Source organism: Oncorhynchus keta, chromosome 12 (genome assembly GCF_023373465.1).
Source record: "Oncorhynchus keta strain PuntledgeMale-10-30-2019 chromosome 12, Oket_V2, whole genome shotgun sequence".
Taxonomy (NCBI): Eukaryota; Metazoa; Chordata; class Actinopteri; order Salmoniformes; family Salmonidae; genus Oncorhynchus; species Oncorhynchus keta.
The window spans coordinates 26,246,593-26,270,397 of NC_068432.1; the positions used below are offsets into that span (position 1 = coordinate 26,246,593).

The 23,805-nt window shown below is 41.5% G+C and overlaps 2 protein-coding genes, 1 long non-coding RNA gene and 1 pseudogene across 21 annotated transcripts in view; 1 reads left to right on the top strand and 3 right to left on the bottom strand.

The window, feature by feature from the left end:
- Positions 1-8,623, bottom strand: part of LOC118391785 (uncharacterized) — a 28,420-nt gene extending 19,797 nt beyond the window's left edge. For 10 of the 19 annotated variants that reach the window (XM_052457908.1, XM_052457909.1, XM_052457904.1 and 7 more), the window contains exons 1-2: positions 8,156-8,622; positions 21-141 (exon numbers count right to left, since the gene is read on the bottom strand). In XM_052457908.1, the coding sequence (XP_052313868.1) occupies positions 21-141; positions 8,156-8,256 (222 nt within the window). In that variant the 5' untranslated portion in view covers positions 8,257-8,622. Of the gene's footprint in view, positions 1-20; positions 142-5,226; positions 5,291-8,155 lie in introns of those variants that run through there. The other 9 variants (XM_052457910.1, XM_052457903.1, XM_052457902.1 and 6 more) reach the window with 4 other exon arrangements.
- LOC118391178 (uncharacterized) lies at positions 5,869-16,186 on the top strand. The gene is made up of 3 exons (XR_008060857.1): positions 5,869-6,066; positions 6,266-6,352; positions 16,046-16,186. It is a non-coding gene; the product is annotated as an uncharacterized LOC118391178 (long non-coding RNA).
- On the bottom strand, positions 8,933-11,923 carry LOC118391177 (52 kDa repressor of the inhibitor of the protein kinase-like; annotated as a pseudogene).
- LOC118391176 (cytoskeleton-associated protein 2-like) lies at positions 15,560-21,377 on the bottom strand. Its single transcript, XM_035782283.2, has 7 exons — positions 20,976-21,377; positions 20,540-20,607; positions 19,660-20,438; positions 17,138-17,492; positions 16,971-17,031; positions 16,520-16,790; positions 15,560-16,349 (listed from the first exon to the last, which is right to left on the bottom strand). Exons 2-7 carry the CDS (start codon positions 20,582-20,584, stop codon positions 16,073-16,075), a joined length of 1,788 nt encoding a protein of 595 aa, XP_035638176.1. The 5' UTR covers positions 20,585-20,607; positions 20,976-21,377; the 3' UTR covers positions 15,560-16,072.
- Positions 21,378-23,805: the final 2,428 nt, after the last annotated feature.

Consider the following 23,805-nt stretch of genomic DNA (forward strand, 5'->3'; position numbering starts at 1 on the left):
CAGTAAATAATAATACTTACGTCACGACAAATCAAGGAAGGCTCAAAATGATTTGCACAAATTTGGAAGGAATTGTGTAACTCCTCAGGGGTTTTTGGCTCCAAGTCAGATCGATGACAATTATTTAACCATTGTTTACATCTGAAAGGAAAAATTCACAGGATTAGATTTCAAAACTGCAATAAGGATAGGCCTGCCCCCATGTTATAGACCGATGAAAAAGGTCTATCTGCATATCACTAGCAAACCGTCCTGTGACTGTTTAGCGACATGGAAGGTAGGTCTACTACCGTAAACCACGGTGATGGATTTACACTGAGATTGATTTTTTTTCCACACAAAATGCCAAACAAAAACATTTATTTCATAGTTAAACTAATCATACAACTCTATGAAAAAGGCCTACTTTTAATAGAATTTACAGACATTTTTACAAAAACGCATTTACTGGAAGAACTGTGCAGATGCAAAGTTAGGTAACAGAATTTCGGGACATTCTCAGTTTTTTGCATGACCAAGTTTTCCCTCAAAAATCTTAAATCTGCTCAGAATTAAGATACAAATATGTCTGCAGGTGGATTGAAGTGTCAGCTATTATATGAAACCTTTGGTTTGTGAAAAAAATATTTTGGTTATTGAACTACAGTAAGTGAAGTGGACCTACACCCGGTAACAGAATTGTGGTAACGAATTTCATCATGCATCTGTACTGTAGTGTAATTTGTTTAACACTGTTTTGGTTACTACATGATTTCATCTGTTATTTCATAGTTTTGATGTCTTCACTATTCTTCTACAATGTATATATGCCATTTATCAGACGCTTTTATCCAAAGCGACTTACAGTCATGTGTGCATACATTCTACGTATGGGTGGTCCCGGGGATCGAACCCACTACCCTGGCGTTACAAGCGCCATGCTCTACCAACTGAGCTACAGAAGGACCACGTAGAAAATAGTAAAAATAAAGAAAACCCCTTGAATGAGTAGGCGTCAAAGGGGAACCACTACTTCAAGGTCTCAGAGAAAGTGACTTCACCGATTGAAATGCTATTTAGCGCGCACCACCGCTAACTAGCTAGCGGTTTCACATCCGTTACATATATAAATAAAACTTTCTGAATTACAAAATAATACATCAATGTACCTCAAAATCGTTTTGATGAAGTGACTTAAAAAGTTGAGATGACACAGCAACAATTGTTTTGTTGATCAAGACTACTTGCATTCAGGGAAAGGGTTCCAAAAAATTGTGACAAAGTGGTTTTCCCAAGTTACCCTACGTTTTAAGGAAAGGAGAAATATTTGCCAGTGTCTGACATACGCTGGTGGCTTTGATTAAAGGGTCCTTTTACCGGTTTGTGTGTGTGAGTTTGCGGATTCTGTACAGGCCTATATGTTCATTCAGAAAGTTTCCTAAAGTAGCCTGTCTGGACTGTCAATCCTTTGTCTTGATCACATTGAAGGAGAGGTTGTTGTCCTGGCACCACACTGACAGGTATCTGACCTCATCCCTATAGGCTCTCATTGTTGTCGGTGATTAGGCCTTCCAGCATCATGTCGTCTGCAAACTTAATGATGGTGTTGGAATCATGCTTGGCCACACAGTCGAGGATGTACAGGAGGGGACTAAGCACACACCCCTGAGTGGCTCCCGTGTTGAGGATCAGCGTGGAGATGTGAAGTTGCCTACCCTTACCACCTGGGGGGTGGCCCGTCAGGAAGTCCAGGATCCAGTTGGAGAGGGAGGTGTTTAGTCCGAGGGTCTTTAGCTCAGTGATGAGCTTTGCGGGCACTATGGTGTTGAACGCTGAGCTGTAGTCAATGAACAGCACTTTCACATAGGTGTTCCTTTTGTCCAGGTGGGAAAGGGCAGTGTGGAGTGCAATTGAGATTGCGTCATCTGTGGCTCTTGAAGAGGGTTAAACCAAGGCCTCATACCTTTTAAAGGGTTAACAAATTGTGTTATGATTAACTGTAAGGTCTTCTCTTCTCGGATATCTCTGTGTGTGTATTAACACCTGTTTGAGTGTTGTGCCCTTCAGACAATATCAGAAGGCGGAAACCTCCTACGTTCATACATACTCCTCCTGTCTGGGCCCCACCTGGCTATCTGAGGTTCTGAGAATACAACTGCTTTTCTGAGAACAAGGCTGCCGCAGGCCTGATGAAAACAGCCACCGGTCAGAAGATGCTTGGACTCGTTCACCTTGTTATGAACCTATACTTGTGATGAAAGATCAAGTTTCGGTCAAACCCACTTCTGAACTTTTAATTGCTGAGAAGATGGTTGCTGCTGTCAGGTGGAGGTTAGATTTATTATAATGTTGTTGCCAGGGAAACTCACGCAAGGAGGACTGGAAGAGGCTATATGAGTTACAGGATGTCATTGTCATTTTGCAGAACCTGGGGAGAGCTATCATATACTGTACTCTGTACCAACTTCTGCCTACAATTGTATTACTAAAGGATCATTTTAATACTTAAACAGTGTTTACTTTCCATTACTAATGTATGTTCGATAATTATATAGAATTGATCATTGGTTGAAGAAATTGACCAACAATCTGTAGGATGCGGGTCTAGGGTTTATCATGATGGTGCTGATGTGAGCCATGACCAGCCTTTCAAAGCATTTCATGGCTACAGAGTGCCACAGGTTGGTAGTCATTTAGGCAGGTTGCCTTGGTGTTCTTGGGCATAGGGACTATGGTGGTCAGCTTGAAACATGCAGGTATTACAGACTTGGTCAGAGACAGGTTAAAAATGTCAGTGAAGACACTTTCCAAATGATCCTATTTACACTTTGTAGTCAATTTTGACACTAGAATAAATGTTTTGACTCATATCAATGCCACATATGTCGTTTTCAAAACGAGAAGTTGCTTTTTAGGGGCAGTTGACCTCTAATTCCAATGCTTCTCTAGCGCAGAGACCCTTAGAGTGCATAGTTCTTCCTGATGTTGTACGACCTCTAGGTGTTGACACAGTGAGCCCAGCCGGTAAGACACCTTTCCCCCCCCCATGGACCGGCTCGCACATAAAACATCCTCCATTCAAGGCTGAAAAGGCGTTGGTTTTCTCCTTAACTCGATTTAATGGCTTGTCAGTGGGAAAAGAAAACGGGAAAATATGTATACTGTCTTAATAAAACATTTTCCACCACCATGCTACAGTGGCTATTACTACTTCCTGATGTTGTGGTGCGCATTCAGACAGGGGTAAACGGACGCTGTGTGTAACACCCAGGAGTTGTCAGAAAATCCAAAAACGGGCGGGGAAAATTGTGTTTTATTAAGACCGTACACAATTTCCCACTGACCCATTAACCTGAGTTAAGGAGGAAACCGACGCATCCTGAATGAAGGATGTTTTACGTACGAGCCGGTCCATGGGGGACATGAGTGTATTATCGGATGGCCACATTAAAGTCGGATGTAAGAAGACAAACAATGTAAAAGGAATAATAGCGCCATATTGCGGCTGGTAGGCTTCTACAATGTTAAGATAATGTTATGGTTAAAATAACTGTGCTTACAGTTATTAACTGTATACATGACTTGTGGGGCTAGGCCTGCCCTGACTTCTGTACGGTAACATTTTGAATCACCATTTTCAGGGAGCTTATATTCATGAAGCTCACACACGTTATGCATTGATTCAACATACACTCAGTGGCCATTTTATTAGGTACACCCATCTAGTACCGGGTTGGACCCCAGTTTGCCTACAGAACACCCTGAATTATTTGGGTCGTGGAACCCAATGTTTCAAGATACCTGACGTGTGCCAGGAAAATATCCTCACCAGCACACCACTGCCACCAGCCTGTATCGTTAACACCAGGCAGGATGGGGTCATGAACTCATGCTGCTTACACCAAATCTTGACTTTGCCATAAGCATTATGCAACAGTGAACGGGATTCGTCGGATCGCATGCTCACTGGAGCCACTTCTTGCTTTTAGCTGATATGAGTGGAACCCGGCGTGGTCGTCTGCTGCAATAGCTCACCCATGACAAGGATCGACAAGCTGTGTGTTCCGAGATGCCGTTCTGCACACCACTGTTGCACTGCGCCGTTATTTGCCTATGGTTCTTGCCCTTCTCCTTTGACCTCTCATTAACAAGCTGTTTTTCGATCACAGGACTGCCGCTGACTGGATGTTTTTTTGTTTGTCATACCATTCTCGGTCAACTTTAGACACTGTCGTGCGTGAAAAGCACAGGAGGCCAGACGTTTCTAAGATACTGGAACCAGCGTGCCTGGCACTGACGATCATACCACGCTCAAAGTCGCTTAGGTCATTAGTTTTGCCCTTTCTAAAATTCAATCGAACCATAACTTAATGCTTGATGCCTGTCTGCCTACTTTATATAGCAAGTTACGGTCACGTGACTCACTGTCTGTAGGAGAGAACCATTTTCCTGAAGAGGGTGGTGTACCTAATAAACCAGCCTGTGAGTGTATTTGGACCATCGTCAACATAGGTAGGGGGTGTAACCTGCTATATCAAAGCTAGATAGCCTGCTAGCTAGTCTGATTAAACAAGCTGTAATACAACATTTGTATTTACAGCCGGAAACTCATGCCTTCAAAATCATGTAAATGTTCCTTACAGGTCAGAATGTTGAATAAAATTACATTTAAACTTTACTGGTTGTGTGTACGATTTGTCCTTCACCTGCCCAAAAATGTAGACAAAATATCCGCAGGAAAGTATTGTTTACAGAACTTCTTAGAAAGCCGGTAGGTATATGGTTCGGCACCAAAGTAAAGTTAGTTTTAAATACACTCAAAACTCCTTGTATATAGTCTTGTTATTGTGTTGCTATTTCCTTTTTTATTGAGCAAATATTTGTCTTACTTGTTAACTCTGCATTGTTGGGGATGGGCTCGTATGTAAGCATTTCACTTAAGTCTACACCTGTCGTATGACACATGAGGTGACCAATAAAATGTTATTGGATTCAGTTCTCTTGTCAATAGCTATTGAACCAAGCATGCCATGACAATGAAAAGTGTATATTCTGAATCAGGGAAGGATGGAGAACAAACCTGCAAATTTACATTTTCTTATTTGGATTTCAATTGTCAAAAATATTTTATCGAAGACATTGTTCTCCATCCTTCCCTGATACAGAATATACTACTTGCCATGGCATGCCTTGTTCAATAGCTATTGACAAGAGAAAACCAAACATCCAATATAAAACTAACTTTACCTCGGTGAAGAATGAGTCATAGAGAGAGCAATAGTAATGGCTAATTCCACCATGGTTCGTTGGACAAAACCTACGGGGAAATTGAGTTTTTGGTTAAATGCAAAAAAGATGGTCTGTAGTAAACAAGCTTCAGAGATTTTATACATTTTGTTCGCAGATAAATCTTCATCAGCTGTCACTGTAAATTTTGCAGCATTTATGTAAAAAAAAAATTAAAGCACAAAAAGGATTCATAAATCATAAAGATCATGTTAACTGACTGACTGATAATGTCATAGAACAAAACGTATAAGATCTCACAAGCCTGTGTTAAACATAAGGTCTGAGGTTATCATAAAACTCTTTCCCCATAGGAATGGCTGAACTAATGTTTTTTAGGACTACAAAACCGACGCATGCGCAACTATGGGGCAAAACAGAGGGGGTTGGCTTAAATTTTTAACTATATTTTGTATCCAATGCTTATTGAAAACATACATGTGCACCTGTCTCAAATACATTGTTATAGTTGTTGGTTTGCTAGCTATTAGTATTGACATGAAACAGTAAAAATATCTCAAAACAAGACATGGTATCAAAAACAAGATGAAATGAGTCACTTACGATTTCCCACATGGCAGTTTGTCATTGTTGTAGCCATCTGGCCATCCAGAATCACAACAACTCACGGACTTCTGCTCCACTGAAGCATGCGCATTGTTTTCGTGACGTTGTGAGCTTACCCATCTATACCTACCCACCCTCTAAAAAGTTTGGTAAACAATAACTAGCTACTTTGCTGAGGATATTTGATCTCAAATTTCAAGCAGGGGAAGGTCAACCGTGCAGACAATCCGTAGAGTAAGTTTAAATGTAATTTATTCAACATTCTGGCTTGTAGGAACATGTACACGATTGTGCAAGCATTGTTTTGGGCTGTATATAGACCCATTTGGGATTTAGTGGAGGGTAAACACAGTTTATGCACCTTTTTAATTTGTGTTTACGCACATTTTTATTTAGTTAATTAACGCTCACACACGTTTTATTGCGTTCCCAGCGTTGATCAACGGTCACAATGTTAATTTTCTTGATCGGAGTTAAAAATCGCGACTGCCTCTCTGCGAAGAGTGGACTCATGATTCAGGTATGCTCGTTATGTTCGCCTACTCCCCCCGGATTTGTTGTGTTAGAGGCACCTTCATTCACCACTCTGTCCAAAGCCAAACCCCCCGCCCAGGCAGACGTGAAACGAACTACCTCAGCCCAGACCAGTGGTGTAAAGTACTCAAGTAAAAATACTTAAAAGTAACTACCTAAGTAGGTTTGGGGAGTATCTGTACGTTACTGTTTATATTTTTAAATGTATATTTTTGATGACTTTTACTTTACTACATCCCTAAAGAAAATCATGTACTTTTTAGTCCATACATTTTCCCTGACACCCAAAAGTACTTACATTTTGAATTCTTATCAAGACAGGAAAATTGTCAAATTCACTCATTATCAAGAGAACATCCCTGGTCTCCCTACTGCCTCTGATCTGGCAGACTCACTAAACAGACATGCTTCCTTTGTAAATGATGTCGGAGTGTTGAAGTGTGCCCCTAGCCATCTGTAAACAATTTTTTTTAAACAAGAAAATGGTGTTGTCTGGTTTGCTTAATAAGGAATTTTAAATTATTTATACGTTTGATACTTAAGTATATTTGAGCAATTACATTGACTCCTGCAGTGTCAGACATACCCCCCCCCCAAAAAAAAAACTACTCTGAGAATGAGTGTACACCTGGCAAATAGTAGCTGATATTTCAGTTAGATGGATATCTGGCTAGAAGGATGGTGTTAGAAGCTAACATTAAACAGATCTTGACCTCAGCAGGAGCAATTGACTGAAATTAAGCTAGCTATAATCTTAACAAAAGATGGGCTACATAGATTCACATAAAATAACTTTGCTTTATAGCGAGTAGTGAGAGACAGTGGTGAGGCAGACTGGGGTGAGGCAGGCTGCAATGCAGAAGGCAGCAGAGTAGACACACAGAGAGAGGAAGCAAGCAGAGGTTACAGTGGTTACCAAACTTGGGGTCCTCTGAAATGTAAAATGGGATCCCTGAGAGAATCTGTAATTGTATCAAACACAATAACATGTTCTATTCAAATGCATATAGAATACAACTATTTGTATTCTATTAGGCATTTTACAATACAGAATTGCAGTGCAGCTCACATGAGATACTAAGAACATGAACGTGATTAAAAACATTTCAATATAAAGATCTCCACATCCTATTTCTCTGGACTTTCCTAGTGTCCAGTCCAAATAAATATTTTTCTGAGGGCGACCTGATGTGCATTGTGAAACTACATAAAATTACATTAGGCCTTCCCTATTGACCTGCATGAAAATGGAATCAAACAATGCAGTTCTAAAATTGTAATGTTTTGGTTTATATCGGTGGTGGTTCGTCTGATCTCGATCGCCCACTGAAGTTTATAGTTTACCCACCTTTGTTTTAGCACTACATCACTGATACCAATTAATTGTGTATTACAACTTGATTAATCTGACTACCCAATTTAGCTAGCTAGCTACAGTACAACATATGAAGAAGATGTTGTCAGATTAAAGATAACTTCCATAACTTTGAGGGATGACCAGGGACCACCCTCACTAAAACATACTTCACCCTTAACGTCACGCAATTAATACGGTTTCCTTAACCACAATGTAGCCTTTTAGCAAGCTAGCTAGCTGGCTAGCAAACAACCCATCTTTGCCATTACCATCAACGTTAGCACAAGCTAGGCTAACTAGCAAGCTCTAGAGGTTTCAATGGATCAGCCAGCTAGCTAGTTAGCTAATTAGGAATACCAATTTTACTTTAAAAATTATAGTTTGTAGTGGATTGTACACTATTTACATATAACCCAATTACATTGCACTTACCGCTCCGAGTCCAATGGAAACCTGAAAAATGGGACGTCTGATTTATCTGTATAGATATTACAATTTGGTGCGGCACAGCGGTTGGGCATTTTGGGATCCATGCACTCACTGGTTCAGAATAAATCGTGCATCGTGCAATTAATCCGAAATCCACCCGTATTGAATCTTTAGTTTAATATTTGTACAAAGTCTTTAAATTAACTTTGTACCTAGCTAGGTAATTTAATTATTTCATTCCGTAAAAAGTTGATTTGTTGAGCGGTGTAGTTGCCCGAGTGTTCCTAAACCAGGAAGAACACCTTTGTAAAGCGGAAATCGACACCGCTTGGCGCATTGATCTCTGATCTCAGTACAATGTGCACAATTGTATATCTTTGTATTTTTCCTTATGTGTATGCAGTGGCGTATCAGTACGGTTGTAATAACACATGTATTTTGATAGCTGTATTTTTTAAAGTTCCGCATATGACAACCGAGTAAATGATATCGGAATACCACGAGGCCTCATAAAACGCCTACTTGTCACGTGACAAGATGACTGAACGAGTTCATGGTTGTCAAAAAAGCCTATTAAAAGCTTTGAAAACGGTGGTTATAACAGAAATAGCTACATCTTATCATAGACATACATTCAGAAAAAAAAGCACTTTACTGTGAATTGTGTGATCAAAGTCAATGAGGAAAGAAACATTTAACAATTTATTTAATAAATGCAGCTATCACACAATAAAATGGTGTAAATAAATGTATGACAATAATAGCAATTCTTAGACTGAATCAAAAACGTTGATCTTTATTTGTAATCATGCTTACAAGAAAGAACACAGTCTTAGATCAAAGCAGGTAGCCTAACAGTTAAGGGCGTTCGGCCAGTAACCGAAAGGTCACTGGTTTTGAATCGCCAAGCCGACTAGGTAATAAAATCTGAAGATGTGCCCTTGAGCAAGGCACTTAACCCTAATTGCTCCTGTAAGTCGCATTGGATAAGATCATCTGCTAAATGACACAAATGTAACTGTATTTCAAGCACATTGGTCTTAGAAGAAAGTACTTCCAGAAGACTTATGTAATAAGAATACATTTTCAGTTCTGTAATTTACATAACCAGTTGCATAAACATTTTTAAAAATGACCTATACATAGTTTCAACTAAAGTTTTTTGTGATTTGAATTGAAGTGTTTTGGTGCATACTAAATCTAATGATTCCCTCAAACTTGCAATGGTCATTGATCAGCTTTATACAGCAAAAATAAGTGGTTTCAAGTCAACATATCAAACATCCAATAAGTAAGAGGTCAGCTCGTCACAGATGCTGAAGACAGACTACAATGTATACAAGAACAAGTCAACAGGCTGGCATTCTTGCTCATTAGAGTCATGAAATTAATTGGATTTAACTTTCATTGTGAGGGTACATCTTAACGTAACTATCAACCGTAAAGTCCAGGTCATGTCTGGCATTATAATGTATGTTTAGAAATGCCAGACTCTTGGAATCTGTGTTTGTCAGGTGTGTTCTGCAGGTACATCTGAAAACGTTTACGAGAAGCATTGCCGTCGACATCCTCAAGGCCCAGGACTGGCAGGTTGCTGAGCACCCTCAAGAATGCAAGCACATTGGGGAAGAACTTCACTTCAGCAAAACTGCAGCGTCTCATGGACGGTGAAGTGCAGGGTCACCTTGCCCCTATGCTTCCACTTCACCCTCCAGCAGTGAAGCTCAGCAGGGGGAGTGTCTGCGTTGGGAAGGTCATTCCTGTACATCTCCACGTTGTTGTTATCTTCAGACATGTTGAATTTCAGCTGCCCCATGACCTCAGGGACGAGCATCAAATATCTCAGGGCGTTAAGGTGGTTCTCAGAGAAGAGGTTGTTCAGTTCTTTGATGACCTGGCTCAACACTGGGGCAGTCAGGTGCTCTTTGAAGTAGCTCTCGGGCTGGATTTCCGTTCCAGCTTCTGGGCGGTGCTTTCTCAAGTAGGTTAACAGCCTCTTCGAACCAGAAATCATGGAATACCTCAATGTTATCCAAGACCTCGTTCAGCAAGTGCAACACAGCGGTCAAGCTGCTTGCAGCAAAGTAGACATCTATCGTAGGCCTTTGCAAGTTCTTGCCGAAGGCTGTTGTGAAAGAAATGACATGGTGTTTTTCAGTACAACCAACGCTGCAACAAACTCAAAATCAGCCAGAGCCTCTGATATCTCCAAGGCATCATGTGTGTCTTGGTCATTCCACCTCAGATCTTCATCATCATGAACACTATCTACGCAGAGCAGTAGAGATTCCACGACGTTGACTGCCACCTCAAATGTATCATGCCTCATTGTCCAGTTGATATGGCAGGCCTCTTTCAGATCACTGGCCTTCTCTTCATTGCCCTGATAGAAAATGGAGATGGCATTCTCCAACTCCAATTGCAGTGAAGGTGACTTGTTGAAAAAAATAATCAATATTCTTGAAAGTAGACATGACAATCTGAATGCCTGTCAAAACCACTCCACTTGCCAGTGAGACATTCAAGGCACAGGTGGAACTTGGTGGGTGCACTGCTGTGGGATACTTCTGTGAGTTTGGTTGCAATGGCTTTCATTTTGCAAGAATGCACACAGGAGCTTAAGTGGGCCTGCCCTCTGCAGTAGTCCATATTCAAGCCCCATTTTTTGTCACCTCAGTCAGCAGCCTCTCCATCAGGGTCTCCTCATCTCCCTCAAAAGGAAGGAATCCCACAAACTTCTCCCGCAAAGCAGTTGGCCTGGTTAAAAAAAAAAACATAAGAATATGGGGATATGGCACTCACCTCATTCGGTACTCCAACAATGCCTGGAAGTTGCTTGGAGTGAGACCGTCGCACTCCTGCACCTTACATTTACATTTAAGTCATTTAGCAGACGCTCTTATCCAGAGCGACTTACAAATTGGTGCATTCACTTATGACATCCAGTGGAACAGCCACTTTACAATAGTGCATCTAAATCTTTTAGGGGGGTGAGAAGGATTACTTATCCTATCCTAGGTATTCCTTAAAGAGGTGGGGTTTCAGGTGTCTCCGGAAGGTGGTGATTGACTCCGCTGTCCTGGCGTCGTGAGGGAGTTTGTTCCACCATTGGGGGGCCAGAGCAGCGAACAGTTTTGACTGGGCTGAGCGGGAACTGTACTTCCTCAGTGGTAGGGAGGCGAGCAGGCCAGAGGTGGATGAACGCAGTGCCCTTGTTTGGGTGTAGGGCCTGATCAGAGCCTGGAGGTACTGAGGTGCCGTTCCCCTCACAGCTCCGTAGGCAAACACCATGGTCTTGTAGCGGATGCGAGCTTCAACTGGAAGCCAGTGGAGAGAGCGGAGGAGCGGGGTGACGTGAGAGAATTAGGGAAGGTTGAACACCAGACGGGCTGTGGCGTTCTGGATGAGTTGTAGGGGTTTAATGGCACAGGCAGGGAGCCCAGCCAACAGCGCGTTGCAGTAATCCAGACGGGAGATGACAAGTGCCTGGATTAGGACCTGCGCCGCTTCCTGTGTGAGGCAGGGTCGTACTCTGCGGATGTTGTAGAGCATGAACCTACAGGAACGGGCCACCGCCTTGATGTTAGTTGAGAACGACAGGGTGTTGTCCAGGATCACGCCAAGGTTCTTAGCGCTCTGGGAGGAGGACACAATGGAGTTGTCAACCGTGATGGCGAGATCATGGAACGGGCAGTCCTTCCCCGGGAGGAAGAGCAGCTCCGTCTTGCCGAGGTTCAGCTTGAGGTGGTGATCCGTCATCCACACTGATATGTCTGCCAGACATGCAGAGATGCGATTCGCCACCTGGTCATCAGAAGGGGGAAAGGAGAAGATTAATTGTGTGTCGTCTGCATAGCAATGATAGGAGAGACCATGTGAGGTTATGACAGAGCCAAGTGACTTGGTGTATAGCGAGAATAGGAGAGGGCCTAGAACAGAGCCCTGGGGGACACCAGTGGTGAGAGCGCGTGGTGAGGAGACAGATTCTCGCCACGCCACCTGGTAGGAGCGACCTGTCAGGTAGGACGCAATCCAAGCGTGGGCCGCGCCGGAGATGCCCAACTCGGAGAGGGTGGAAAGGAGGATGTGATGGTTCACAGTATCGAAGGCAGCCGATAGGTCTAGAAGGATGAGAGCAGAGGAGAGAGAGTTAGCTTTAGCAGTGCGGAGCGCCTCCGTGATACAGAGAAGAGCAGTCTCAGTTGAATGACTAGTCTTGAAACCTGACTGATTTGGATCAAGAAGGTCATTCTGAGAGAGATAGCGGGAGAGCTGGCCAAGGACGGCACGTTCAAGAGTTTTGGAGAGAAAAGAAAGAAGGGATACTGGTCTGTAGTTGTTGACATCGGAGGGATCGAGTGTAGGTTTTTTCAGAAGGGGTGCAACTCTCGCTCTCTTGAAGACGGAAGGGACGTAGCCAGCGGTCAGGGATGAGTTGATGAGCGAGGTAAGGGAGAAGGTCTCCGGAAATGGTCTGGAGAAGAGAGACACCTCCTCAGTATGTCTATTCAGAGGTATGTTCTGTTTCCCCAACACTAGAAGAACTTCAAATAGTGATTTGAGATATTCTCTGTGCTTCTTCTCCTCAGAGGTCAGCTGGGGGGGTGGTTTGTCTCAGAGTCATCTTGGCCTTCACCATCATCTTTGCTAGTCTTTGATTGGTCCACAGAGTCCTCTATAGGAAAATGAAGTAATATTGATTAAAAATAAGATTAGTGTAACGTTTTGCTTATGTGGGTCCTGTGATATTTTTTTATTTTACCTTTATTTAACCAGGTAGGCTAGTTGAGAACAAGTTCTCATTTACAACTGCGACCTGGCCAAGAAAGCATAGCAGTGTGAACAGACAACAACAGAGTTACACATGGAGTAAACAATTAACAAGTCAATAACACAGTAGGGAAAAAAAAGAGTCGATATACATTGTGTGCAAAATGCATGAGGTAGGCGAATAATTACAATTTTGCAAATTAACACTGGAGTGATAAATGATCAGATGGTCATGTACAGGTAGAGCAGTTGGAGGCAACGGAAGGAGTGTTGTATGGCATTGAAGCTCGTTTGGAGGTTAGATAGCACAGTGTCCACGGAAGGGCCAGAAGTATACAGAATGGCGTCGTCTGCGTAGAGGTGGATCAGGGAATCGCCCGCAGCAAGAGCAACATCATTGATATATACAGAGAAAAGAGTCGGCCCGAGAAATGAACCCTGTGGCACCCCCATAGAGACTGCCAGAGGACCGGACAACATGCCCTCCGATTTGACACACTGAACTCTGTCTGCAAAGTAGTTGGTGAACCAGGCAAGGCAGTCATTAGAAAAACCGAGGCTACTGAGTCTGCCGATAAGAATATAGTGATTGACAGAGTCGAAAGCTTTGGCCAGGTCGATGAAGACGGCTGCACAGTACTGTCTTTTATCGATGTCGGTTATGATATCGTTTAGTACCTTGAGCTTGTTGAGGTGCACCCGTGACCGGCTCGGAAACCAGATTGCACAGCGGAGAAGGTACGGTGGGATTCGAGATGGTCAGTGACCTGTTTGTTGACTTGACTTTCGAAGACCTTAGATAGGCAGGATGGATATAGGTCTGTACAGTTTGGGTCCAGGGTGTTTTGCTCTCATTATGGGGTATTGTGTAGATTGAGGAGAAAAAAAAAATCATTTAATCATTTTAGAGTAAGGCTAATGCAACAAAATGTGGAAAAGTCAAGGGGTTTGAATACACAGTACATTGAAACAGCCTCAACATAAGATGCATAACTTACTTTTCCTCAATTTCATTTGCCTTGCTTCATCTTCACTCTGTAGAATATAATAGCAAGAGAGAAACAATAACAAGCTGTTTGATTCCAATACATAGAGTATGACTAGAGATTTGTTAAATGGAAAATAAACCCCTACCAGCTCTTTAATCCTAGTGTTGCCTACTTTGTGGCTTATTGAGCTGGCTTGATAAATCAAAGATGGTTGGTGTGGCATTATCCTTCAGCCTTGTCCTGTAGGAACTCTGGAAATATGAACGATTTATTAAACTACCTATTTGATGGGTGTGTGTAGCACTAAATAAAGTACACATCTCTGTTCAACTACATCAATTTCAAATGTTAAACGTTTCAGCTAGGCCAAAACAAATGCCAAGCAAATTGCATCAGTATCACTTACTGCTTTACAAATCATGGATGGTTCAAATTGCTTAGCACAAAGTCTGTAGTGTATGTTCAGCTGGTCAGGTGTTTTATCTTCAAGATCCTTGCCATGACAGTTTTCCACCCACTGCTTGCATCTGTGCACAATAGACAATACAAACCATTCTCATTCATACATGTAGATTCATTGAATGAGATTGAACATTAAGAACGAGTTATTCAAACACTGACGTCAGTGACCAATCAGAAAAACGACCCTCTCTGACTTCCCGTAAGAGCTCCTCATGGATACAACTTTTTTTTAAATATTTTTAAAAACAGTTCTCATTTATATATTTAGCGATCATTGAATGCGATGGAAGAACTAGTTATTAAAATACTGAAGACATGATTGCTATAGTTAAATGGTATAATCACACAATAACATTGTGTGCTGTGTTGACAATAACATGCACACGAAAACATTGTGTATCACTAGCAAGCAGCTTGCTGTATGTTTTAATAACGTACTGATTTGCAAACCCCAAAAGTCTGGTTATACAATTATTCTGCAAAACTAGCTACAAGCTAGCCAAATAGCTTGCACAGTGCACATATTTAGCTGACAGCTAACGTTAGTTATCTTAATGTGCAAAGTCAAGCATGGAAGACCGTCTTAACGTACCTTTCAGTGTCCATTGGAAACTTGAAGAATAGCGATGCTGACCGATTACTTTTTATGGTGCAATTTGGAGCTGCGCAAAAGTTTGCCATGGTTTGCTTATGCTAGTATAATGCTTTTCAAAAGTAATTTACTTCAATATTAATTTATCCAGAAATTAGTAAAGAATGGACTCGCACGCAACAGTGCTTTATGTGGCCTGGAGGAATCAACGCGACGCGCAATTAAATCACGACCTTCCCACAATGCTTTGCTAACATAACTCAGTACGCATGTTTGTCACACTGTCCTGTTCATATCACCTCAGGGTTCCAATACTGATATTAGCTTTCCTTGCGCCCTTTGGATCAACACATGCCCGCACAATTATCCACACAAGACATTTCAAAGGAGTTTTGACATGGTTCATGTTTGGCCCTCCGAAACTCGTTAGCCAGGTATAGGACAGTATTTTCTAATTTACCATATTCCCATTTGACTAAAATTACAGTCCAACAGAAGGGCAGTTGGATCCAGTGAGTAATCAATTAATACATTTCCTTGTTAAGGTATATTATTGCATGATTTCCCATTTCAAAGGCAATAATTCCACCAGAGAACCATTTTGGTATAATTTTATTGAATCGTGTCACTTTTCCTGGATGTACAACACACATTTGTTTATTTCCTACCAGATGATTTGAAGGTGATAAAAGGTGTGTTGTACGTAATTTATCTATGGTAAAACCTAGTGATAGATAAATGATCAACTCTGCATTAAAATAAACAATACATTCATAAAACAAACACAGTAAGACAGCAGAGAGAATGCATACAGCGAATAAAAGTGAAGATGTAGCAGATCAAGCTATGGCAAATGTCCCTTCCTTATGAGAAGTAACAACTAACAGAAAACAAAAGGCATGCCAAATTGAGGCACCCAGTCTTACTGTATTAGTAAATCTTGCCACACAAAGCCCATATTATCACAATTTGGATTAACAACCATTATGGATGGTAAAACAGCAAATAATCTATTTTCATTATTTTAAAACCCCTTTGTAAAGTGCCCATCAGTTCCATATTCTTTCTATTCATTTTCAGGCCTCCTCGTCCCACTCATCCAAAGACTCAGATCCTCTCCAGGTCTTTGGGATGGTCAGGCAGGTCCTCCAGGAGAGCAGGGTTCCTCCTGTAGATGTAAGCGCTGGCATCGTCGTCCAGATTCACCAGCTCTGCCAGTGAGGACACACAGGTGTCGTGGTCTGTCAGCATCCCAGGCAGGTGGGATGACTTGCGCTGGATACGACAGGAACGACGGACTGGTGTCAGGAACTTCAGATCCTTGATGGTGTTTTTTCGCTTGGAACCACTTGCACATGCTTCAGTGTTGATTGTTCTCTTAACACTAGAAGGGGAAAGATAGACAGAATTGTGTGGTTAGTTGACAGCCATGTTCAGTTTAATATGCATTTCAATATAGAGATGTGAAGTAGTGATGTTCTCCATGACCTCCAGTATTTCCAATAATTGTATGAAAGTGATTTTAAAATAGGTATTTAAGATAAGAAATATCACCTTTGAAGGTATGGAGTTGTCTTCAGATTGTATTTCACTATGGAGGCTCCCTCTGGTGTAGTCTCCATCAAGCATTCGTCATCATAATCACTATCAACTTCCTCAATATAACCCTTCCTTACTTTCTGCTCTGAAGCTCCCTCTCCTACTTCACTTTTCACTTCCTCAGACCTGTCAAAATTATTCTCAGCAAACTCATTCCTCTCTTCAAATCCATAATTTGTCTCAACCTCCACAATTTTCTCTTCAGATTCCTTTTTCTCATGTGGCTCTAAAAGGAAAAAAGCACACACCAATGAATAATACATGAATAAAGTTTACATGATAAAATGTTACTCTTACATGATTTGAACCTTCCAGTTGCATGATTTGAATCAGGCAGATGATGCCAAGTGAGCAAGTAAATTTGACTGTTTGCTGTGAATGTAAATGCACTGACCACAAAACTTACTATCCACACTTGCTGAGGGCGTCTCCAATGCCTCCAAAGCATCACAAAGGTTGACCACAACCTGTGATAAGACACAAGACAGTGGTGGTTAGGTTATATTTAAGAATTTTGATGAATAAAATTACAGTACCAAAAAAATAAATTACTAAACAAAGAATGTTTCTTACATCATTCATTTGAACCTCTGGATCAATAGGGAGAAAATATGTATCAGAGTTGTCAAGCAAGTCCAGCGTCGTGTTCATTATCAGTGGAGTTGAGGCACAGGCTGCCTCCTGCTCAGGGACCACCTGGTCATTTTTAGGCCGAACAGTTGGTTCAGGCTCAGGACCAGGTTGTTGTGATGTCTGATCAGAGAAATGAGGCTCAACATTGGTTTTTTGTGTTGAGAAGGCTGTGGATACTGCGTCGACTTCAGGCTCGGGCTGCACAACTGGTTTATACTTTGGGAGTGCCACTGCCGATATGGGAGGCCTTTTCAGAGTCTTTCCCTTGGATGCCAGCCACTCCGCCAGCTTTGCTCTGGCAATCAATGATTAAAAACATCAGTTAAAACCAGTGGTGGAAAAAGTATCCAATTGTCATACTTGAGTAAAAATAAAAAGATAACTTAATAGAAAATGACAAGTAAGCAAGTCACTCAGTAAAATACTACTTGAGTAAAAGTCTAAAAGTATTTGGTTTTAAATATACTTAAGTATCAAAAGTAAATGTAATTGCAAAAATATACATAAGTATCAAAAGTTAAAGTAAAAATAATTTCAAATTGTGTATGTATATATATATATATATACTGCTCAAAAAAATAAAGGGAACACTTAAACAACACAATGTAACTCCAAGTCAATCACACTTCTGTGAAATCAAACTGTCCACTTAGGAAGCAACACTGATTGACAATAAATTTCACATGCTGTTGTGCAAATGAAATAGACAACAGGTGGAAATTATAGGCATTTAGCAAGACACCCCCAATAAAGGAGTGGTTCTGCAGGTGGTGACCATAGACCACTTCTCAGTTCCTATGCTTCCTTGCTGATGTTTTGGTCACTTTTGAATGCTGGCAGTGCTTTCACTCTAGTGGTAGCATGAGACGGAGTCTACAACCCACACAAGTGGCTCAGGTAGTGCAGCTCATCCAGGATGGCACATCAATGCGAGCTGTGGCAAGAAGGTTTGCTGTGTCTGTCAGCGTAGTGTCCAGAGCATGGAGGCGCTACCAGGAGAGAGGCCAGTACATCAGCAAACAGACTCCATGAGGGTGGTATGAGGGCCCGATGTCCACAGGTGGGGGTTGTGCTTACAGCCCAACACTGTGCAGGACGTTTGGCATTTGCCAGAGAACACCAAGAATGCCAAATTCGCCACGTGCTCTTCACAGATGAATGCAGATTCACACTGAGCACATGTGACAGACGTGACAGAGTCTGGAGACGTCGTGGAGAACGTTCTGCTGCTGCAACATCCTCCAGCATGACCGGTTTGGCGGTGGGTCAGTCATGGTGTGGGGTGGCATTTCTTTGGGGGGGGGCCGCACAGCTCCCCCCCATGTGCTCGCCAGAGGTAGCCTGACTGCCATTAGGTACAGAGATGAGATCCTCAGACCCCTTGTGAGACCATATGCTGGCGCGGTTGGCCCTGGGTTCCTCCTAATGCAAGACCTCATGTGGCTGGAGTGTGTCAGCAGTTCCTGCAAGAGGAAGGCATTGATGCTATGGACTGGCCCGCCCATTCCCCAGACCTGAATCCAATTGAGCACATCTGGGACATCATGTCTCGCTCCACCCACCAACGCCACGTTGCACCACAGACTGTCCAGGAGTTGGCGGATGCTTTAGTCCAGGTCTGGGAGGAGATCCCTCAGGAGACCATCCGCCACCTCATCAGGAGCATGCCCAGGCGTTGTAGGGAGGTCATACAAGCACGTGGAGGCCACACACACTACCAAGCCTCATTTTGACTTGTTTTAAGGACATTACATCAAAGTTGGAACAGCCTGTAGTGTGGTTTTCCACTTTAATTTTGAGTGTGACTCCAAATCCAGACCTCCATGGGTTGATACATTTGATTTCCATTGATAATTTGTGTGTGATTTTGTTGTCAGCACATTCAACTATGTAAAGAAAAAAGTATTTAATAAGAATATTTCATTCAGATCTAGGATGTGTTATTTTAGTCTTCCCTTTATTTTCTTGAGCAGTATGTATATGTATATATATATATTACACACTAAAACGGCACAATTTAACTAAAAAAAAAAAAAAATGTACACCTAACCGGGGACACACTACAACACGCAGACATCATTTACAAACAAAGCATGTGTTTATTGATTGACCAGATCAGAGGCAGTAGGGATGTGACCAGTGATGTTGTCTTGATAAGTGTGTGAATTGGACCATTTTCCTGACCCGTTAAGATTTCAAAATGTAATGGGCACTTTTGCAGGTCAGGGAAAATGCATGGAGTAAAAAGTACATTATTTTCTTTAGGAATGCAAAATTAAAATTTGTCAAAAATATATATAGTAAAGTACAGATACCCCAAAAAACTACTTAAGTCGTACTTTAAAGTATTTTTTTACTTAAGTACTTTACACCACTGGTTACAACTATTTTGAGCAGTTGACAAAAGTACCAAAAATATCAGTTATTGGACAATTCAAGAATGTTAAACAAAAATTACAAACCTTTTCTCTTCAGCAGTCTCTGTGTTAGCCCTGTACTGGCTTAGGGTGCTGGCAACCGGAGGCTTGCGAACTTTGTCAGTTGTCATCTTAGGCTTGGTTCTCTGTGGCAGCTCTTTCCCCTTTGATGTCATGGCAGACCTACTGGAACTTTGGAGAGCTGTGGTAAGTAGAGCCATTCTGGCAGGAGGGACTGCGGAGCAAAAGCCTGTTGGACGGCATGTGGCTGGGCACTTGGAGACTGGAGGAGGCCCATTGGACACAGACTTGGATTTTGAGGGTTGACATATTTGAGGGGGCTTGAACATGGAACGCTGAGGCAAGTCAGCAACAGCTTTGGGCCTGATCTTTGTCAAATTCCCAGGCTTTTGGCTTTCAGCTTTGGGTGCCGAGGTTTTGGTAGCAGCTTTGCTTTCTACACCTCCCTCCAGGCCACTAGGCTTCCTGAAGGAGCTTATTTTGGATTGGACAACCTTGCCTTTGTAGGTGCCAGGGACAGGTTTAGCTGGGACGGTAGCTGGCTCTGAGGCCTCTGCAATCAGTTTTCTCTGTCTGACAGCCTGTTTGGTGAGTAAGGTTTGGCTGAAAGTGTTGCGTCTCTTTGGATCGCCAGCTGTTGCCATCTTGACCTTCTTCAGAGCATCTTCTCCCTTTCCCAAGTCCTCCTTTTTATTGCTCTTGGAATGCAGAGGGGCAGATGGAGCTGCCACTGTTTTAGTAGGAGCAACTCTGGTAAAGGACTTAGTGGGTCCACTTGCAGGTCTGGCATTCTCTTTGTTACCCTAATAATAGCAGACAGGACAAAGAAACAAGAAATAATACATTGTACAAAAAAGTAGTAGGCCTAAGAGGAAAAAAATAGGGAAAAAAAGAGCTCCATTACCTTTTTGAAGTCGGTGTTCTTTCGTGTAACTGTATCCATTGTCATTGGTGTCACAAATGGCAGACCCCCTAAATATTTACAAATATACTTGTTCAGTAACAGAGCTTGGATAATTGGTTAAAAAGCCAGGGGAAAATGTGTTTTACAAAGGAATTCAGCTTGTATAACGTTAGCTGGCTACTAAAATGTCTTCTCTGTTTAGTCATCTTTATGGCTAGTTACCCACCTAACTAGCAGCTTAGCCTCTAGTAATAATAATAATATTTGATATTAGTATTGTTAGATAGCTAGCCGAAAGCCGTTTTTTCGACCACGTTAGCTTGCAAAACGTAGATTAAACTGGCTAAATGTATAGTACGTTAGCTAACTGGAAAACTTCAAAATACGGGTGTCAATTTCAATAGCAAAGTAGATAACAATTTCAAATCACGCTTACCTTCTGATTCAATGTATTGTAGACTAAAATAAAAACCGCCAGGCAAAAGCTAAAACGTCCCTCTCAAAACAAACCCCGATTCAACGTTGGCGCTGTATTACGGAAAATGAGATTGGTCGAGATGTTGTCGGGAAAACTCAATTTAGCCAATCGAATGTCTCGAGATTAGGTCATAGGACAATTTGGAGGAGGGTGTGGGCGGGTTCATCTGTGATGAAGGCGTACGTCTGTACTTTTGAATGTTTGAACCATAATATAATTCCTAAAATACTGTCTGACTGCTACACCCAGACCAGAGAGGAAGACAACATTTGATATAACTTGTATAAAAAAAAATGTATAGACTGATTAACGCCCTAACGGTAATCCAACTTCAGAATCACCTACATGCTGCTTTATTGACCGAGATCAATTGTGTATTGCTGCGTTCATAACCAAGTGTGAAGATGGTAATTACAAGTATGCTATGTTGTTTTTATTGATTTTAACATGTACTTTTTAACAAATTTAAATGTAACTTTCAAATGCTTTGTTGCCGTTTTTATGTGTATGAAATTATGTAAAAAATGTATGAGCTGTTTTTAAAGGAAATGTGTTAATACATTTTTACAAAAGAAAAAAATAGATTTGAAATTGAGCTCAGGTGCATCCTGTTTCCATTGATCATCCGTAAGATGTTTCTACAACTTGGAGTCCACCTGTGGTAAATGCAATTGATTGGACATGATATGGAAAGGCACACACCTATCTATGTAAGGTCCCACAGTTGACAGTGCATTTCAGAGCAAAAACCAAGCCACAAGGTTGAAGGAATTGTCCGTAGAGCGCAGAGACAGGATTGTGTTGAGGCACAGATCTGTGGAAGGGTAGCAAAACATTATTCTTAAATGGAAGAAGTTTGGAACCATCAAGACTCTTCCTGGAGAGCCTGGCCAAACTGTGCAATCGGGGGAGAAGGGCTTTGGTCAAGGAGGTGAATAAGAACCCAGTGGTCACTCTGACAGAGCTCTAGAGTTCCTCTGTGGAGAAGGGAGAATTTTCCAGAAAGACAACCATTTCTGCAGTACTGCACCAATCAATCCTTTAAAGACTCCCAGACCATGAGAAACAAGATTCTCTGGTCTGATGAAACCAAGATTGAACTCTTTGGCCTGAACGACCCTAAGTACACAGTGAAGACCACGCAGTAGTGGCTTCGGGGAAAAGTCTCAATGTTCTTGAGTGGCCCAGCCATAGCCGGACTTAAACCCGATCGAACATCTCTCGAGAGATGAAAATAGGTGTACAGCGATGCTCCCCATCCAACCTGACAGCGCTTGAGAGGATCTGCAGAGAAGAATGGGAGAAACTCCCCAAATACAGGTGTACCAAGCTTGTAGCGTCATACCCAAGAAGACTTGAGGCTGTAATCGCGGTCAAAGGTGCTTCAAAGTAAAGAGTCTGAATAATTATGTAAATGTTTTGTTTTTATAAATTTGCAAACATTTATAAACCTGTTTTTGTCATTATGGAGTGTAGATTGATGTGGGGGAAACTATGTAATACCTTTTAGAACAAGGCTCTAACAAAATGTGTCAGAAGTCAAGGGGTCTGGATAGTTTATGAATGCACTGTATATGCATCTACTCAGCAGAAACAAGTTTCCCATAAGGATCTTTAAGCTCTGCCAATTCACAAAGGTGAACACATTTTGAAAGGGTGTGTAGAGTATCTATTGGCACTGTAATGCTGTACAGGTGACAAATAATCTTGGCAATGTTGATTAACTTGGAACAAGCATATCTCCTGTCCTGTTTTAGTAGTGCCAAAATTAAGGGGTCTAATATATTTTTTTATATATATTATTTAATTTATTTCACCTTTATTTAACCAGGTAGGCTAGTTGAGAACAAGTTCTTATTTGCAACTGCGACCTGGCCAAGATAAAGCATAGCAGTGTGAATGTGACAGGTTAAAGGAAATATTCATAGCCTGTTATACATTAAAAAGTATTAGTAAGTTCATAGTATGTGAGGATTTTAAAACATCTAAGGTTAAAAAGATGCATTCAGTATTAGTTGATAGAGATTGATAACATTCATATAATTGTGTTAAAGCTCAAATCTGTCAAAGGGTACGAATTGTGAGAGTAATGTGTAAACGTTATATTGATTACTTTATTTTGTAGTGCCTAAAAGTGTTAATCTGTGATCTACGAAATGCTCTTAATCTATGAGCCGGAGATCGATTTCTCTGGTCTCCACCCATATTCCTGGGGAAAATTGCGGTCTTTTCTCATTGAACTAAACGTTGAATTGAGAATACAACACCGTATCACTCTCGTGATTATTTCTCCCCTGTTTTCAGGTACTTTATTGATGATAAAAATAGTAATTTAAATGTTATAACTCGCTAACATGTCAAGAGTGTTTAAGGTGTGTCTTGGTAACGTCTTGAGGAAGTTAGAGTTAAGTTTGAAGAGGGTAATATTAGCCCTGCTCGGTTGAAGTGAAGAATAGCATCGTACTGAGAGTAGCTGCCATTTGATTGTGAATGAACATGTGCGTTGTTAATAAGATCTGTTGCTGTGTTATTTGTATAATGGGTTTTCTGTTGTTTTGTAATGTGTTACTTTTGTGAAATTATTGAATTAAAAGTTGAATTGAGAATACAACACCGTATCACTCTCGTGATTATTTCTCCCCTGTTTTCAGGGGCGTAACATGAACAGACAACACATGGAGTAAACAATTAACAAGTCAATAACACAGTAGGAAAAAAAGGGAGTCTATATACATTGTGTGCAAAAGGCATGAGGAGGTAGGTGAATAATTACAATTTTGCAGATTAA